The sequence below is a fragment of the Phocoena sinus genome, chromosome 10 (assembly GCF_008692025.1).
Source record: "Phocoena sinus isolate mPhoSin1 chromosome 10, mPhoSin1.pri, whole genome shotgun sequence".
Taxonomy (NCBI): Eukaryota; Metazoa; Chordata; class Mammalia; order Artiodactyla; family Phocoenidae; genus Phocoena; species Phocoena sinus.
In genome coordinates this window covers 90261018-90281673 of record NC_045772.1, presented here as the reverse complement: position 1 = coordinate 90281673, position 20656 = coordinate 90261018, and the positions used below count along the sequence as shown (strand labels likewise).

The window sequence follows — 20656 nt, the reverse complement described above, 5'->3', positions numbered from 1 at the left end:
AAAGCAAAAGCCAGTAGAAAGTATTAAGACTTTCATTTTCACCTGGATTAGAAAATAGTTTGGGGCTAGGCTAGATCCTTTAAATACCATCGAGTTTGATGACGAAATAGGTAAGAATGATTTTTCCCTAAGAGGGGACCCAGTGAGGAAACATATTACTTGTTGTAGGCTGTCTTTATAGGCTACCTGGATTGACCTTGTTTTTAACATAAGCCAAGTAAAACGAGAAAAGGGAGAGAAAACACACTTGTGTCTATACTCTCCTTTTAAACTAATTGTGTGGCACTAGAGGACCAGAAAGGGAACTCCAAGAAAAAAGTTACACAATAAAGTAGCAGAAATGAAAACAAAACACTAACAACACCTCTACCTCACTGGAAACCGTCAAGGTAGTGTTAGAATTTCTTCATTTTTAAAAAAAAAACCTAATACTAACTAAACTCTAACATTAACTTGGAGTCTCTTCAAGTATCCCTAACCTCTCATTAGGTCACAACATCAGAACTAAAGTACAATGTCACAGGAAAAGGGGCATCTCCTCACTTTTATAGTTCATGAGCTGTGTTGCAATAATCACATCTTTGTCATTATCATTAGTAGCACAGAGTATTTCTTTCATTCCCAGAGGCACACAAAGCTACTGAGTGGCTTGGCGAGAAAGTCAACCCAAGTCTTGTCCTTGAGGAGTGGATTCTCCATTTTTTCTTACAGTGTGTGAACTACATTAGGAGTCCTGCCTTACCTCCATCCTGGGAGAGCAACCCGGCTCAGACATCCAGATGACAGCTTCTTGTCTGAAACCTTCACTAACTCCTTCTCTATTACCAATTGTGCAATTCGAGAAGGTATAAGGAGAAGCAGAGTCATGAGTCAGTACAGCTGCTAACCAGCCCACCAGTTGTAAAATGAGCCTATTGCTATGTTAACTGCCTAAATCCGGGAATGGACCACATTTTCACTGAGATTCTTTCTATCTGTATAAAATATGTCCTGGTGATAATTTATCTTCCAATCTTTAATTTGACCCTTGGGACTGTAAACAGGATTGTTTTGGTTGGGTACAGATGGCAAGAGGGAAGGGAGTATTAGCTAGTTCTGCCCTAGTTCAATCAAAATATTAAGCATGTATCCCCAGTCAGAGGCAAATGAATGATGGTTTTTAAAATAGTGCTGGCAGCAGAACTACTCTAAGACTGAAAGGATCTCGGCACAACTTGAAAGTTTCTGTTACTGATTTCAAGTGAGAATTATTGTTAACAGGAAGAAAGTTATTATCGGCATGAATCACAGACACAGAAACCTGTTAACTTAATAATGTGGCAAATGTACTATTAATCTTTAGTGAAGCAGTATTAATATATTGCATAATCTAAAAAAAGGCCCCGATATCTTGAAAGCTTGAACTCACTTCTGCTTCTGCCTCAAGTTCTGAAATCATCTCCTTTAAAAATTTTAAATACTTTTATTTCATACAAGCCTCTGAGAATTCAGGAATAACTGCTGTCAATAAAGATTCATTTTCACCTTTGAATGGCCAGTAATGTCAAATGGCAACATCATTGGCCTTAATATCAACATATTTTAAATGTATGTCTTGGAACTGAAGGTCAATAATGGCTACTAAATTTAAAATATGGAATTCGATGATGTTTTATTCTTGGTATTTTGATCGCCTTTATACTGGTGATTATTTCATCTGGAGGCAAAAATCTTATTCCAGCCTATCCCAATGGAAGTTACCTCTGCCTCCCTTGAGAAGTACATTCTAAACATTTTCTTTGAAGTTTCTGGTATAACATTACTGTATATGATTTTGGAACCTGTATAGTCTGTACCAGGGATTTTTAACCCAGCTGCAAGAGAGGCATAGTGGGTAACAGCAAAGTGTGGGCATTGATACCAGCCTGGGGTAGGGATAGCCACTCTGCCATATGCTAGTAGGGTAACCAAGAACCAATTGCAAGTCACTTAATGTCTCTGAGACTCAGATTTAGAATGGTAAAATCTGCCCTGTAGGCTTGCTTTGGGGGTTAAATTAGACACTGTGAAGTCATCTTTTAGAGGCTCTGACACATATAGGTGATCAATAAGTATTAGTATTTGTTCTTTGCAATAAACTAGGCATCTAGATTTGGTGATATGCTTAAAAATTAGCTTATCAAAATTTATTCTAATTTATGTTAAATTTTAAAATATGTAACAGTTTGCAGAGAAGACTCGAACTTAGTAAAAAAAAAAAATCAGGTGTCACTACATTATGAAGGTAAGAATCAGTAATTTGTGCTATTTGCACAGAAGGTTCAAGGCATCCCATGGAACCATCAGTAGTTTTGTACTCATGATTAATTTCTCCATTCTAAGATGTTTTCATGATATTTTTTAAAATTTTAATACATTTATTTAACCCAATAAAGTAAAAATATTTTAGCACGATCAATATAGAAATTATTAATGAGATATTTACATTGTTCTTTTTTCATACTGAGCCTTCAAAATCTGGTCTTTTACACGTATAGTATGTTTCATTTTGGACAAGGCACATTCCAAGTGCTCAAGAGCAACAAGTGGCCACCATATTGAACAGTACAGTTCTAGAACAATATGGGAGACAGTGATTAAAGTGTGTGGGATGCAAATGGTGATATGTTTTAAAAGTTCACCTGTAGCATGCACGTCTTATCTGCTCACCTACGTTACCCTAGAACTAAATAGGCATCATGCTTTTACTTGTGTGTCAAAGCTGTGGCTTAGAGTGTCTATCCAAGCTTACAAAACTACCATCTTTCTCCTCCCCTTCTGAGGTTAAAAGAATACACCCACTACCAAAGCTTGAAGTCTAACCATCAACAGTTAGCAAAAGACCTTAGCTGGTTGAGGGCTCTTATGATTAAAAGTTAGGGAAGCCCATCACAACTCCAGCATTATGTAGAAGCTAATAAATAGCAGTTGTTACATTTACTTATTGCAGGAACAAGCACCCAAAGTGTAACGTGGATTCTCTTAGTTCAGTTATGTTAAAATAATCCAAATAGTTTTCAAGCAGTTACTCTATCGTCTGAAACTGTGTTTGAATACTGCTGGCATATGTTAGAAACAGCTAACCTGGATTTACAAACTGTTTCTACCCTGTAGTGATAAATATGTTCAAATGAGTTTCTTGGAATGGAAGGGGGAAGTTAACATGAGAATAGAGTCTACCAGATCAGACTTCAGCCCCAGTGAAAGTATTTCCCAACACCAAGTCTCTCTGATACCATTGCTGAAAGTTTGTTTTTTTTTTGGCAACATGAAGTGAAATATTAACTCCTGTGAAGAAAGAGTTTTTGGAGTTGAGGTTTTAGAAAAAGCTGATTCATTGGGCTTGGCTTTACTTATATTTTCTGTGTGAATATAATGTAATATTTTCTGCGGCCTTTTTAAGAATCTGAAAACCCACTTAGTAGAAGAGGATGGGTGTTGGTCTCTAGCATGGGTGACAAACCAATCTCCAGCACGTGAATCAGACTGCGTACTTGGAAGAAGTCAGAGGAGCACATCCCCAGTTTCTTTCAGAATCTTGGATGTAGCCCCTCTAGATTTTTATTTTTTTTTATACAGCAGGTTCTTATTAGTCATCAGTTTTATACACATCAGTGTCTACATGTCAATCCCAATCTCCCAGTTCATCACACCACCACCACCACCACCACCCCACCGCTTTCCCCCCTTGATTTCGTATGTTTGTCCTCTACATCTGTGTCTCTATTTCTACCTTGCAAACCGGTTCATCTGTACCATTTTTCTAGATTCCACATGTATGCGTTAATATACAATATTTGTTTTTCTCTTTCTGACTTACTTCACCCTGTATGACAGTCTCTAGATCCATCCATGTCTCTACAAATTACCCAATTTCGTTCCTTTTCATGGCTGAGTAATATTCCATTGTATATATGTACCACATCTTCTTTATCCATTCGTCTGTTGATGGACACTTAGGTTGCTTCCATGACCTGGCTCTTGTAAGTAGTGCTTCAATGAACATTGGGGTGCATGTGTCTTTTTGAATAATAGTTTTCTCTGGGTATATGCCCAGTAGTGGGATTGCTGGGTCATATGGTAGTTCTATTTTTAGTTTTTTAAGGAACCTCCATACTGTTCTCCATAGTGGCTGTATCAATTTACATTCCCACCAACAGTGCAAGAGGATTCCCTTTTCTCCACACCCTCTCCAGCATTTGTTGTTTGTAGATTTTCTGATGATGCCCATTCTAACTGGTGTGAGGTGATACCTCATGGTAGTTTTGATTTGCATTTCTCTAATAATTAGTGATGTTGAGCAGCTTTTCATGTGCCTCTTGGCCATTTGTATGTCTTCCTTGGAGAAATGTCTATTTAGGTCTTCTTCTGCCCATTTTTTGATTGGGTTGTTTGTTTTAATATTGAGCTGCATTAGCTGTTTATATATTTGGAGATTAATCCTTTGTCCATTCATTCCTTTGCAAATATTTTCTCCTATACTGAGGGTTGTCTTTTCATCTTGTATACAGTTGCCTTTGCTGTGCAAAAACTTTTAAGTTTCATTAGGCCCATTTTTTAATTTTCGTTTTTATTTCCATTACTCTAGGAGGTGGGTCAAAAAAGATCTTGCTGTGATTAATGTCAAAGAGTGTTCTTCCTATGTTTTCCTCTAAGAATTTTATAGTGTCCTGTCTTACATTTAGGTTGTTAATCCATTTTGAGTTTATTTTTGTGTATGGTGTTAGGGAGTGTTCTAATTTCATTCTTTTACATGTAGCTGTCCAGTTTTTCCAGTAGCACTTACTGAAGAGGCTGTCTTTTCTCCACTGTGTATCCTTGCCTCCTTTGTCATAGACTAGTTGACCACAGGTGCGTGGGTTTATCTCTGGGCTTTCTATCCTGTTCCATTGATTTATATTTCAGTTTTTGTGCTGGTACCATATTGTCTTGATTACTGTAGCTTTATAGTATAGTCTGAAGTCAGGGACTCTGATTCCTCCAGCTCCATTTTTTCCCCTCAAGATTGCTTTGGATATTTGGGTTCTTTTGTGTCTCCATACAAAATTTAAGATTGTTTGTTTTAGTTCTATAAAAAATGTCACTGGTAATTTCCTAGGGATTGCACTGAATCTGTAGATTGCTTTGGGTAGTATAGTCATTTTCATGATATTGACTCTTCCAATCCAAGAACATGGTATATCTCTCCATCTGTGTCATCTTTGATTTGTTTCATCAGTGTCTTACAGTTTTTCTGAGTACAGGTATTTTACCTCCTTACGTATGTTTATTCCTAGGTATTTTATTCTTTTTGTTGTAATGGTGAATGGGATTGTTTCCTTAATTTCTCTTTCTGATCTTTCATTGTTAGTGTACAGGAATGCAAGAGATTTCTGTGCACTAATTTTGTATCCTGCAACTTTACAAAATTCATTGATTACCTCTAGTAATTTCTGCTCACATCTTTAGGCTTATCTATGTATACTGTTATGTCATGTGCAAACAGTGACAGTTTTACTTCTTCTTTTCCAATTTGTATTCCTTTCATTTCCTTTTCTTTTGTGATTGCCGTGGCTATGACTTCCAAAACTGTGTTGAATAATAGTGGCAAGTGTGGACATCCTTGTCTTGTTCCTGATCTTAGAGGGAATGCTTTCAGTTTTTCACCATTGAGAGTGATGTTTGCTGTGGGTTTGTCTTTTATGATTTGTCATATATGGTTATTATGCGGAGGTAGGTTCCCTCTATGCCCACTTTCTGGAGAGTTTTTATCATAAATGGGTGTTGAATTTTGTCAAAAGCTTTTTCTGCATCTATTGAGATGATCATATGGTTTTTATTCTTCAATTTGTTAATATGGTGTACCACATTGATTGATTTGTGTATATTGAAGAATCCTTGCATCCCTGGGATAAATCACACTTAATCATGGTGTGTGATCCTTTTAACGTGTTGTTGGATTCTGTTTGCTAGTATTTTGTTGAGGATTTTTGCATCTATATTCATCAGTGATATAGGTCTGTAATTTTCTTTTTTTGTAGTATCTTTGTCTGATTTTGTTATCAGGGTGGTGGTGGCCTTATAGAATGAGTTTGGGAGTGTTCCTTTCTCTGCAATCTTTTAGAAGAGTTTGAGAAGGATGGGTGCTAGCTCTTCTCTAAATGTTTGATAGAATTCACCTGTGAAGCCATCGGGGTCCTGGACTTTTGTTTGTTGGAAGATTTTTAATCACAGTTTCAACTTCATTACTTGTGATTGGTCTGTTATATTTTCTGTTTCTTCTTGGTTCAGTCTTGGAAGGTTATACCTTTATAAGACTGTGTCCATTTCTTCCAGGTTGTCCATTTTATTAGCACAGAGTTGCTTGTAGTAGTCTCTCATGATGCTTTATATTTCTGTGGTGTCCATTGTAACTTCTTTTTCATTTCTAATTTTATTGATTTGAGTCCTCTTCCTCTTTTTCTTGATGAGCCTGGCTAAAGGTTTATGAATTTTGTTTATCTTCTCAAAGAACAAACTTTTAGTTTTATTGATCTTTGCTATTGTTTTCTTCATTTCTATTTCATTTATTTCTGCTCTGATCTTTATGATTTCTTACCTTCTGCTAACTTTGGGTTTTCTTTGTTTTTCTTTCTCTAGTTCCTTTAGGTGTAAGGTTTGATTGTTTATTTGAGATTTTTCTTGTTTCTTGAGGTAGGATTGTATTGCTGTAAACTTCCCTCTTAGAACTGCTTTTGCTGCATCCCATAGGTTTTGGATCATCATGTTTTCAATGTCATTTGTCTCTAGGTATTTTCTGATTTCTTCTTTGATTTCTTCACTGATCTCTTGGTTATTTAGTAACACATTGTTTAGCCTCCATGTTTTTGTGTTTTTTACATTTTTTCCCCTGTAACTGATTTCTAATCTCATAGTGTTGTGGTCCGAAAAGATGCTTGATATGATTTCAGTTTTCTTAAATTTACCGAGGCTTGATTTGTGACCCAAGATGTGATCAATCCTGGAGAATGTTCCGTGGGCACTTGAGAAAAAAGTGTAATCTGCTGTTTTTGGATGGAATGTCCTATAAATATCAATTAAATCTATCTGGTCTATTGTGTCATTTAACGCTTGTGTTTCCTTATTCATTTTCTGTTTGGATGATCTGTCCATTGGTGTAAGTGAGGTGTTAAAGTCCCCCACTATTATTGTGTTACTGTCGATTTCCTCTTTTAGAGCTGTTAGCATTTGCCTTATGTATTGAGGTGCTCCTACGTTGGGTGTATATATATTTATAATTGGTATATCTTCTTCTTGGATTGATCCCTTGATCATTATGTAGTGTCCTTGCATGCCTCTTGTAACATTCTTTATTTTAAAGTCTATTTTATCTGATATTAGTATTGCTACTCCAGCTTTCTTTTGATTTCCAATTGCATGGAATATCTTTTTCCACCCCCTCACTTTCAGTCTGTATGTGTCCCTAGGTCTAAAGTGGGCCTCTTGTAGACAGCTTGTATATGGATCTTGTTTTTGTATCCATTAAGCAAGCCTGTGTCTTTTGGTTGGAGCACTTAATCCATTCACATTTAAGGTAATTATTGATATGTATGTTCCTATTACCATTTTCTTAACTGTTTTGGGTTTGTTTTTGTAGGTCCTTTTCTTCTCTTGTGTTTCCCATTTAGAGACATTCCTTTAGCATTTGTTGTAGAGGTGGTTTGGTGGTGCTGAATTTTCTTAGCTTTTGCTTGTCTGTAAAGCTTCTGATTTCTCAGTGGAATCTGAATGAGATCCTTGCGGGGTAGAGTAATCTTGGTTGTAGGTTCTTCCCTTTCATCACTTTAAGTATATCGTGCCACTGTCTCCTGGCTTGTAGAGTTTCTGCTGAGAAATCAGCTCTTAACCTTATGGGAGTTCCCTTGTATTTGTCGTTTTTCTCTTGTTTCTTTTAATAATTTTTCTTCATCTTTAACTTTTGTCAATTTGATTACTGTGTGTTTCGGCATGTTTCTCCTTGGGTTTATCCTGCCTGGGACTCTTTGCACATCCTGGACTTGGGTGGCTATTTCCTTTCCCATGTTAGGGAAATTTTCGACTATAATCTCTTCAAACATTTTCTTGGGTCCTTTCTCTCTCTCTTCTCCTTCTGGGACCCCTATAATGCGAATGTTGTTGTGTTTAATGTTGTCCCAGAGGTCTCTTAGGCTGTCTTAATTTCTTTCATTCTTTTTTCTTTATTCTGTTCGGCAGCAGTGAATTCTACCATTCTGTCTTCCAGGTCACTTATCCATTCTTCTGCCTCAGTTATTCTGCTATTGATTCCTTCCAGTGTATTTTTCAATTCAGTTATTGTATTGTTCATTTCTGTTTGTTTGTTCTTTAATTCTTCTAGATGTTTGTTCTTTAATTCTTCTAGGTCTTTGTTAAACATTTCTTGCATCTTCTCGATCTTTGCCTCCATTCTTTTTCTGAAGTCCTGGATCATCTTCACTATCATTATTCTGAATTCTTTTTCTTAACATTTGCCTGTCTCCACTTTATTTAGTTGTTTTTCTGGGGTTTTATCATGTTCCTTCATCTTGTACATAGTCCTCTGCCTTTTCATTTTGTCTATCTTTCTGTGAATGTGGTTTTTGTTCCACAGGTTTCAGGACTGTAGTTTTTCATGCTTCTGCTCTCTGCCCTCTGGTGGATGAGTCTATCTAAGAGGCTTGTGCAAGCTTCCTGACTGGAGGGATTGGTGGTGGGTATACCTGGGTGTTGCTGTGGTGGGCAGAGCTCAGTAAAACTTTAATCCACTTGTCTGCTGATGGGTGGGGCTGAGTTCACTCCCTGTTGGTTGTTTGGCCTGAGGCAACCCGGCACTCAGGCTTACAGTTTCTTTGGTGGGGCTAATGGTGGACTCTGGGAGGGCTCACGCCAAGGAGTACGTCCCAGAACTTCTGCTGCCGGTGTCCCTGTCCCCTCAGTTAGTCACAGCCACCCCCGCCTCTTCAGGAGACCATCCAACACTAGCAGGTAGGTCTGGTTCAGTCTCCTATGGGGTCACTGCTCCTTCCCCCTGGGTCCTGATGCACACACTATTTTGTGTGTGCCCTCCAAGAGTGGAACCTCTGTTTCCCCTAGTCCTGTGAAAGTCCTGCCATCAAATCCCACTAGCCTTCAAAGTCTGATTCTCTGGGAATTCTTCCTGTTGCCAGACCCCCAGGTTGGGAAGCCTGATGTGGGGCTCAGAACCTTCACTCCAGCGGGTGGACTTCTGTGGTATAAGTGTTCTCCAGTTTGTGAGTCACCCACCCAGCAGTTATGGGATTTGATCTTATTGTGATTGAGCCCCTCCTACCATCTCATTGAGACTTCTCCTTTATCTTTGGATGTGGGGTATCTTTATTGGTGAGTCCCAGTGTCTTCCTGTTGATGATTACTCAGCAGTTAGTTGTGATTCTGATGCTCTTGCAAGAGGGAGTGTGTTTTCATGCTATTAATGACATATATACAGGTAGTAATTTTGTGTTTTTGTTCCATCTACTATTGTGGAGTCAAGAGAGAGGTTGAATCTGCTAAGTCAGCCTAGCTTTCATGCATTGTTTAGAACAAGGGTCAGCAAACTTTTGTGTAAAAGGCCAGATAAACAATATTTCCACATGTGGATTCTGTTGCAAGTACTCAGCTCTGCTGTTTTCATGCATAAGCAGACATACTATGACAAACAAACAGGAGTGGTTGTGTTCCAATAAAAGTTTATTTATGGATTCTGAATTTTTTTTCTTTTAAAGAAGAAGTTTTTATTCTGTTTGGTTAGAAGGACAGGATCCTTCTAACCAAACAGAAGTTCTATACTTATCCTTTTCTAACAATTGTACTTTCTTCCTTTTTTTTTTTGAATTTAATTTTATTTATTTCTGGCTGCACTGGGTCTTTGTTGCTGTGCACGGGCTACTTTCTTTTTTTTAATTGAAGTATAGTTGATTTACATTGTTGTGTTAGTTTCAGGTGTGCCACAAAGTGATTCATATATATATGTGTGTGTATATATATATATATATATATATATATATTCTTTTTTGGATTCTTTTCCCTTAAAGCTATTACAAAATATTGAGTATAGTTCCTTGTGCTATACAGTAGGTCCTTGTTGGTTACCTATTTTATATATAGTAGTGTGTATACCAAACTCCTAATTTATCCTCCCCACCCCCCACCTTCCCCTTTGGTAATCATAAATTTGTTTTCTATGTCTGTGGGTACGGACACTGAATTTTGAATTTCATATAATTGTCTTTTGCTACAAAACATTTTTCTTCTTTTGATTTTTTTAAACCATAGAAAAATATAAAAACCTTCTTACCTTGCAGGACATATGAAAAAGGCAGTGGGCTGATTTGGCCTGCAGGTAATAATTTGCTGACCCCTGGTTTAGAGAAGCTAAGAATAAGATGTACTAATTCTCAATGTACTAAGAATAAGAAGGTAGATTCTGCTTTTCCTTCACTACTATTCACTGTATGACCTCCTTGTCCCCTTCAAAATCACTTAATTTTTCTGAGCCTCAGTTTCCTCTTCAACAAATGAAGTAGTTGAATAAGTTAACCTCTAAGTTTTTTCCCAGCTCTATTATTCTATGATTTAAGAATATAGCTCACTCATTAGCCATCTAATTCCAAGGTAGAGGTTAGTAATGCAGAGTCCCAAATTTCTTCAAAGACTTTTATAATCATTTATATTTCTTCATAAGTAAGTGACTCTTTGACCATTACTACATTAAAATTGTATCAAAATCACATATACTTACAAACAGTACTTTGGACTTAGTATTTTCCCCTTGATTTCCTCATAGCATAGGGACTGATTCACCAAGGGAACTAAGAATTGGTAGGGAAAGAATCGTTTGCTGATTAGTATTTATACTTAAGAGTACAGTGGGGGGTGGTACTCAAATCAGCCATTTTAGCTACTTGTTAGTACCAGTTTTTAAAGGCTTGGTCAAGGAGGAAGGCAAAACCTTTGGAAGGGAGTAGTTGGGTAATTATCCTTAGATCTCATATTTGTGCATTACTCTTAGGCCTTATGACAAATTCTTTGAAGTATTGTCTGCACCTACTGACAGACATTCGTAGTTCTATAGGAGAAACATTACACCCAGGTCCTCCTCAGGTATGCCTCTGTCTGACCCCACTTAGCTTTTAAAATTAGAGCCTGTAATGTACTTATATGATAACAGCCTAATGAAGTATATGGGAAGCACTTGTTGGGGTGAAAAGAAATGTTCACTTGTTATGTTAACATGCAGTCATTTGGTTGTTGCTAGGGGTAGTATTAATTACCTTTCCTCACCTGCATAAGGCACATTCTGTAGAGGAGCTGAAAAATGAAGAGAGAGAGAAGGGTGAAGAAAAATTTTGTGTCTTCCACATGGAGCTCACTGTAGCAGCCGCCATTTTTTTCCTTGGCATGGTCTAACCAGCTTGTCACACCTCTGCCAAGGTGGCAGTACTGCAGACAGCATGTTTTTAGTGCATTAACAAACACCCCAAAGGTTGTCAGGAGGGAGCAACCTGCAAGCAATTGGAAATATTACATATTAGTAAAGGAACTGTTCTTCAAGTTTCCAAAATGTCAATCAGAAAGATGGCAATTGTAAGGATGAAAGGCAGTAAAGTGACTGAGAAGATTTTAGCACCCAAGTGGTTGAATTCAAAGGAGTAAGCTTCTGACAAGGGTTCTGGCATCCTGGTGACCAGCCCAAGGTGGTGCCTGACAGATGATGTAAAAAATGGAAAAGCTAAGATCAGTGGAAGCATATTAAAAAGGGAAGAAAGGTGACAAAATAAAGCACCAAAGTAAAAGATTTCAGAATCTCTCAGAAGCCTCTAACTTGAACACATTAATGAATAAGACAACCTGAAGTTTCATTTACAGCCTTAACACAAAGAACTAGTACTATTTTTTAATATAAATTGCCATATAAATAATCCGCACTTTCCTTGTTAGGTAGGAGGCGGTCTCTTATTTTGACATGTAGATGAAAGGAAATATTTTCTCTGCTTTGACTTTATCCTTGAATTTCAGACATAAGGTTAAACTTTGAACTCTTCAAATGACTTTATATATGTTGATAGTGTCACTAAAAGTTCAGATTAGATTAGTTGGCTTTTGACTTTTCTAGTAGTTTCCTCTGGGTTTATATGGCTGTTGCTTTAGCATCAGAAGTATTTTATTGCTTTAGATGTTTGCAATCACTTACTGCTAGTGATTTGCAATCTCATCGTTGCTTCTTTTATGATCTTTCAGATTTCACCTTTTCTTTGACTCCATTAGGACTTCCTGATACAATGACAGATAAGAGATCCCGGTTTGGTTAGCAGTTCAGCTGTGCCATCATGATACAACTTTTCATAGCACTCCTTTTGACCAGATAAACCCTTTCACAAATTACCAAGACACCAAACCATGGTTGCAGGATAAATGATAAAGTAAATATAAAAATGTTGGAGTTTCTCCAAAGAAAGCTGCTGTAGAAACTCAGATAATAGTTTGATCATCATTTTAATTATGTTCAAGTTTCCTATAGTAAAATGCTAGGTGAAATGCCTTCTAACCAAGTTCATTTAAATGCCAAAGAGTATTGGTTTTTATATTTAAATAAAGGGTATTTATTAATATTTCTTTTTATGGTTATAGAGTGATGATAGTGATTTGATCTGGTCTTTTCTTTAAGAGTTGTAATAGACCTATTATGTCAGTCTTTGATTAATTGAGGAAGTTGAGAGCCTGGTAGTGGAATATGGAGCCTTTCACCTCTAAGTCACTGAATCCAATCCAGCCCAAATTGGTAGTGACCAAGAGTGATTACAGCAGAGGCCTCTGTGAAGTGCGTTGAGGTCAAGTGGAAGTAGGTCGGGATAATTTCTGGCAGGAGATAGGCTCATATCTACAGTTACTACTGCCTCTTAGTCACTGTGGCCAGACCAGAACTGAGAAGGCCAAGAGAACAGAAGCACCTGTGAGTGACCAAGGTCTGTGTCTCTTAACAAGGAAGTCATTGGGACATCTCTTTACTATTGGAGAAAGAACTTCTCTATTAGGAGACTATTTCCAGTTGTTTCAATTAGTTTACTTAAGATTTTGGTAAGATGAAAACTGAGAATGTCTTGATGAACAGTCTAGAGACTGAATTTGAACAGGTCTGGGCTAGGAGGCTTAACTTCCTGACATTTCCTTCTCGTCTTATCTCTGTTGCTCATCAACCTGTTCTCTGCTCAACTCTTGTGAAACAATACCACGTAGACAGGAGGGTCATTACTGGCATTGATCCGACTTACTCTGTGCTTTCAAAAAGACTTCATTATTAAACAATAACTATTTTCAGGATGAAGGGTTATTTCAAGAGGTATTCTCCCCGATTTCCTTCCTATGTTTTAAATTCAGGACTTTATTGAATGTAATATGTTTTAAACTCACTAGTTCTTTTCCATATAAACAAATCGCTCTTTGTCACAAGATAAATTTGGATCTGCTTTTATGCATGATAAATTGATACCTCCAGTCTTATTAAGTAGTTAAATACCACTATCACGGTAGGTAATATCATATCAAAGGTAGTTCGGATTAGCGCTTCTGAAACTAGCTGTGTTAAAAGATAAGTTTTTTAAAAAAAATTCTCAACTATCATGGTCAATACATTTGTGAAATACGATAAAATGGAATACCTAAAATATAAAATAAAAACAAAGATACAAAATATAAAACCTGATCTTTTGATTATTAGATTCAACAGACATATGAGGTAACTTTCCATAATATTTCCACATGTTTTCTCTCAGTGTCTTTATCTTCTGTGTTGCACACCACCCCATGGACCAAGTTTTGAGTAGCACTGCCTTGAATACACACTTTGAAAAACTAATTTATTTAAACAAGTAAATTTGTACCTGATATGGTGATATGAAGCAGCAAAAACAAAATGGTTAAGAACAAGAAATGATTAGGTATGAATGAGGTCTAAAATTTTAGCCCTCCAAGTGTGCATAATTGATGCCAAACAAATGTGAATGCAATCATTCATTCATTTAACATATTTAGTACGTACCTACTATGTGTCAGGGACTTTTCTAGGCCTTAACAATATAGTAGTGAACAAGATGTAGAGATCCCTGAGAAGACACTAAACAAGCAGGGAAATATTAGGTGAGTTCAATGATGAAAACAAAATGAGGTGATAAGATAGAGACTGATTGTGGGTAGGGTGTAGAGGACACCTAAAGAGTTGAAATTTGAACTGAGGATTGAATAGACTGGAAATAGGCAAAAAGACCTGGAGGAAGCATATATCAGGCATGTCATGAAGTAGAAACGAGAAGGGAGAAGCTCAGGAACAGGAAAGGCCAATGAGGCAGTAGCTCAGGTAGAATGTTGGAAGGAGATGAGGTCTAAGATTTGATCAGGGTCAGACTTTACAGGCCAAAAGTAAGGAGCTTGGAGTTTATTCTCCATGTTATGGGAAACCATTAAGAAATTTTATGCAGAGTGGACATATGTATATTTTAAAAAAGTTACTCTGGAACTCTAGTAGTTGTATGCATAATGGATTTTAAGGAACAAGAGAGGAAGCTGGAATACAGGTAAGAAGTCGTGATGACTTGGACATAAAACAGCAAGAAGAGAAGTGAACAGAATGGGATGTGTTGCTAGAGAATCAATAGGATCTTCCAATGTGGGGAGAGGTTGAAGAAATGAGAAGATTTGAGGATGCTACTTTCCTTCCCCTTAAACCACTGGGTTTCGGTGACTTACATGAAGATGGAGAAGACAAGAATGGAATCCGTTTGCAGTTGGGTGAATCAAGAGTTGAGTTTTGGTCAGGTTAAATTTGAGATGACTGCTAGGTAACAAAATCAAAATGTTGAATAGGAAGTCGGATATATGAGTTTCAAGGTGAGGAGAGAGGTCAAATGAAATTGAGCGTTTGGTGTATAGTTGGCATTAAAAGCTGTGGGACTAGAGGTTACTTAAGGAAAGAGGGTGAGAAGAGTGGGGTCCCTAGAATAAATTGGAGGGCTCCCCATTAGGAGACTGTGAGAGGAGAAAAGGTACCCGAGAGCGGACAATGAACTACATGGGTTGTAAGTCAAGAGACAAGAGGAAGTAATAAACCTAAATTGATCAGATGGACTGAGAGGGAGCCAGTAAGTTAGAGCGGTCAAGAAAAGGAGCTATATGGTAATCTGTCTACCCAAAGGGAGCGCCCATTGTCCCATCCAAAGGTAGTTATCCCGAGTGTTAGGAGGGATGTCCCCGTGAAAACCTCTACATCTAAACATCACACCACCTTCCTGGATTAATCTATTAGACTTAATAGAAAACTCATGCCTTCTGTACAAATAATTTTGTGTGTCTTGTAGACTCAGCCTTAAAAAGAAAAATCCATTGTCATTATAATCCCCAGATTGGTTTTCTGCACCAGGAGCAGAAATGGGAAGCTGAAAAAAAAACCTGAAGTGAAAATGCAACCGAAACTTCAAGCTCCAGTTTAAACGTGCATGGCAAACACACCAGGCGTGCACATTTTAAAATAAAACAGATGAGCTATTTTAAATGCTTTGTTGAAAAACTTAAAGATTGTAGCCATTACTATTTAAAAAAGAAAAACTTTAGAAAGCAATATTTCTATTCTTTGTACCTTTAAGTTCTTAGCTCTGACGTTCTGCTCCTCTGACCTTGATCTAATCATGAATATCTATGCTACCTAATTATAATTTAAAAAGCCTACATTGCACTGTAGATGGTAGATGCACATTTTTTTCTTCTTTGGTCACCTGCCAGTTCTCAAAATTACAGCAGTGGGAAGAAATGCAAATGAAGGCCATGCTTGACAGCTAAACATAATGGAACGCACGGTCCACATTTGAAAAGTTACCTTAAAATAAAAGGTAGCATATAAAAAATCATTTCTTTAAGGTCACCTATGGCTTTGAATTACAGCTTTGAGGAAGTTCCAATTTAGTCATCAGAGAGGAAGAAGCCAAAATAAGGATTATATACTTTTCTAGAGGCAAGACAGAGTTTTACTTCATCATAATTGGGTGATCGTATAACTTGGAAATAGAAAACAAAACAAAGCAAAACAACTCCAAAATATTCATTTGATATAGTATTGTGTAAAGTAAACCACGGGTGAACATTTTATATTATAATTTTACTAGCAGCTAATACAGTTTCTTTCTTGTAAATGTCCAAAGGAAGGTTACCTTATCACATGTTAAAATATGTAACATATGGACTAGAGTAGGCTGGCAGTAAACAGAGGTGTTCAGATAGATTTGTATGACTTGAAGAATTGTAGTTCTTTATTCAGATGAATATATTTTCAAATAGGAGATTAGGAAGCAAATGGTTGGATGCCAAATAGTTATTTAGAAAATTCGAATATGAAAATTATGTATACATAATTAGTCACAAAAAATCAGAATTATTTGATAATTACACACTTTAGAATACGTCAAAGCGGTCTTTTGATAAAAGTTTATACTTCCTTTACAGTTTCCTCTTTTTTGCCTTTTTGGGGCTGACAGAGAGGATCTCCCAGACCGTTTTTGCATAATGAACCCATTCCACAGACTACCAGGAGGCTGTGTACTGCCTGGCTGTGATCCACAGAGCACAGAGCTCTGAGGAACAAGGCAGAGGCTTCTGGGGATGATGTTTTCCCTGTTTCACTGCTTCAGTATGTGGTGTAATAAAACGAGCTCTAGCCTGAGAAAGGGTAGGCCTGGGTTCTGGTTCCACTTCAGCCACTGCCTGTGACATCTTGGGCAAGTCATTTAATTCGAGTATGTCTCATTTTTTGTACTCAGTTTAACAATAACAAACACTGAGCATTTACCATATTCCAAGTATGTACACAACACAGGAATTTCTAACTATATTCAGAAATAGTTCAGCACAACACGGTAGGTGAAATGGTAAAGATAGCTCAGAGGGCTTCCCTGGTGGCGCAGTGGTTGAGAGTCCGCCTGCCGATGCAGGGGACACGGGTTCGTGCCCCGGTCCGGAAAGATCCCACATGCTGTGGAGCGACTGGGCCTGTGAGCCATGGCCGCTGAGCCTGCGCGTCTGGAACCTGTGCTCCGCAACGGGAGAGGCCACAACAGTGAGAGGCCCGCGTACCGCAAAAAAAAAAAATAGCTCAGGATGGTACAGGAGCAGGGGCATAGGACATGGAGTCTAGTCTGTAAAAGGAAATATGGGGCCCTTCTTGCCTACCTCACTGGTATGTGGAGAAATGAAGTAACAACAGTGAATTTTTAAAAATATAACTTATTGCACTGCTGTTACTGGTAGTTGTATAGGTAAGTGGTAGAAACAGTGGTAGCAGTCAAAGTACTACTAAAAGTAAAATGTGTTATTTAGAAATTAAGGTCAGAGTTAAACAAAATAGATGAATATGAATACAGGTAGACTGACTAACCAAAGGGACAGAATAGAAACTTTAGAAATGCAAGTGGCCATATACAAGGGAGGTGGCATCTCAGATTAGTGGGGAAAATACAGACTTTTTAATGAGTGAGGTTGGATAATGTGACAGTCATATGGGAAAAAGATAAAATTGAGTTCACTCATAAAACTTATTCTAATATAATTTCCAAATGGGTCACAGATGTAAAGGTATATATATATATATATATATATATATACCAAAAGAAAATATGAATGAATTCCTTTATAATCTGGGAATGAGGAAAACTTTTTCACCATGAATCAAAATCTAGAAGCAATACGGGAGAAGACTGATAAATTTGATTACAAACAAAAACCACACAAAAGACAAAACAAATAAACAATAAGTGTTGTGCATGGATAACAACACAAGAAGCAAAATTAAAAGATATATGACAAATGGGAATAATATTCGCAACTTTTATCGTAAACAAAGAATTAATATCTTCAGTGTATAGAAATCTAAAAATTGAAAAAAATTGGAGAGATTGTAGGGAAATAGTCATTGTCATACATTTTTGGTGGAAATACAATATGGTACAACCACTACAGAAGGGAATTTGGCGATATATAGCAAAATTATCTGTGGATTTACTTTTTGATTTAGTAATCCAATTTGTAGGAATCTATCCTAAAGATCTGCTGGGGAAAAAATGCTAAGAGAGGTATGCACCAAGCTATTCTTTAGAACCTATTTAATGTGGCAGAAGTAAAGAAATGAACCAAACATCCATCAATATAAGACTGGTAAAATAAACAATGGAGTACTATCCAGCTAGAAAAAGAATGAGGAATATTGTTATATACAGTTATGAAGCAATTCCTAGGTTATATTAAATGAAAAAAGCAGGTGAGAAAAGTGTGAATAAAATGCTACTGTTTATAGGAGAAGGGGGGAAATACATACATATACATAGAGATACATACACATATATACAATTTTAGTATTTTCCTTTATTTAAAAAATGAAAGGATGATTCTTTAAAAATATGTAAATGGACACCTAAAGGAATAGAGGGGATATAGGAATATAAGTAGACCTTGTTTGTACATGAATTTTAGATCCATAAAATTATTTAAGATTTAAAACAAAAAAAAAATTTTTAAATGCTTCCAAGTATTTAAAATTTTCAAAATTTAAAAATACCTCAGGATTTTTAAAGGATGAATGAAATAGATGAAGGAAATTAAGAGGTATAAACTTCCAGTTACAAAATAAATGAGTCACAGGGATGAAATATACAGTGTGGACAATGTAGTCAGTAGCAATGTAATATCTTTGTATGGTGACAGAAACGGTCAAAAGGTATAAACTTCCAGTTATAAGATAAATAAGTACAAGGGATGTAATGTACAGCATGATTAATATAATGAACACAACTGTATGTTATAGACGAAAGTTGTTAAGAGAGTCAATCCTAAGAGTTCTCATCATAAGGAAAACATTTTTTAAATTTTTTTCTTGTAGTTTGTATCTGTATGAGGTCATGGACCGTCACTAAACTTGCGGTGATCATTTCATAACGTATGGAAGTCATTTGATTACAAACAAAAACCACACAAAAGACAAAACAAATAAACAATAAGTGTTGTGCATGGATAACAACACATTATGTTGTGTACTTTAAATTTATATAATGCTGTATGCCAATTATATCTCACTAAAACTGGAAGAAAGAAAAACCTGATGTATGCAGATATGTAATTAAAAAGTCCAACAGGCAAGGCTTCACAGTGTAGCTCAATAAGGTCTCCAAAGACCTGTGGGTCCTTCAAAGATATAGGAAGTATTGTTACTGTGATTTAAGGGGGATCAGTGCTGGATGTTAAACAATATATGCTTATGACAGGGTTATATGAGCTATTTAACAGTTTTCACATTTAGCTTTGAGTGGGCTAGACTGAGCATAATATGATATAGAAATACTTTGGATAGGAGACTTGTGGGTTCAGAGCTACTAAGATTCTGTGCTTTTTCCCAATTTATTAGGAATGGTCTGGGCCCAGATTTTAGTAACTATTGTCTAAATCTTTACATGCAAAAAGTGAATTTTAACACTATTTCCTATTGTTGATACAGTATTAAATGAGATACAGGATGTAAAGTGCTTAACACAAAATAAGAATCATATTACACTCTATCAACAACTAAAAAAAAAACTAACCTCACAAATGGAACAGATGCACTTAATTGTATTTAAAGTTAGTGGCATAACCAAACAGAGAGGAACTATACCAAGTGACTTTAAAACATAATCATCTTAGTGTACATTCCCAGGGATTATAACATAAAGAAAACAACTAAGAAGAATTTTGAGACTGTCAATAATCATTGTGAACTGGGATTTTGGCATAGGAAGAAGTAGAAAAAGACTTGAGTTTGACAAGTTTAAGTAAAAATCCTGTAGTTCCATTTTTGATTATGGTATTCTATAGTTCAAAATGTATGTTATCTTAGAGAAAAAAAAAGGACATTTTCTAGGTCTGTGCATTGAAAAGACCTAGAAACCATGATGGACTAAGTAGCGATGAGCATCTCCATCACCAAGACTGTAGTCTCTAAATACCAGTATATATACAAGAAAAGGAAACAGTTCTTTAAGAAAGAGATGATTCAAAGTTCAGGGAAGAGAATGATGACCATAGAATATCTTGGCATACCAGAAAGCAAGGAAGCATTCAAAGACAACACAGGCTTGTCTGAAGGACTCAGGCCCAGCATGAAGAGTACCTCACTGCCCAAACATGGAACAATTTGATCAAAGAAGATAGAGATTATTGATATTCTTGAAGAATCTGTTGCTCTCAAGTATAATAACTGACAGACTCTGCAAATTTTCTGAGTTGAAAGAGAAGTTATAGGGGATCCAAGAGGAAGAAGATGTGTTGAGAAAACCATAAGAACCAAATAAACCAATGTAAAGTGTGATTTGCTTACATTTTCCTGGCTGATAAATCAGGTTATAGTGCATCATACGAAGGGTTATCAGAGCCATAAGTGTAGACATAAAAGGAGTAAGTAAGACCAGGGCCCAGGACGCCGAGTGCTGGATATAAGACAGTCCCAGAAAGACAACAGTTGCATTTAGGCTCATGATCCAATAAAACCTGGGATACCAAAACAAAAATAAAATTACCATTGAGTTACTTAATATAACAATTGCTAATTTTAATGATTTTA

The 20656-nt window shown here is 36.6% G+C and overlaps 1 protein-coding gene across 1 annotated transcript in view; it reads right to left on the bottom strand.

Moving 5' to 3' along the window:
• Window positions 1-20656, bottom strand: part of SLC15A5 (solute carrier family 15 member 5) — a 90777-nt gene that overhangs the window by 47596 nt on the left and 22525 nt on the right. The window contains exons 3-4 of the mRNA XM_032646771.1: window positions 20414-20583; window positions 11314-11534 (exon numbers count right to left, since the gene is read on the bottom strand). Of these exons, the coding sequence (XP_032502662.1) occupies window positions 11314-11534; window positions 20414-20583 (391 nt within the window). The remainder of the gene's footprint in view (window positions 1-11313; window positions 11535-20413; window positions 20584-20656) is intronic.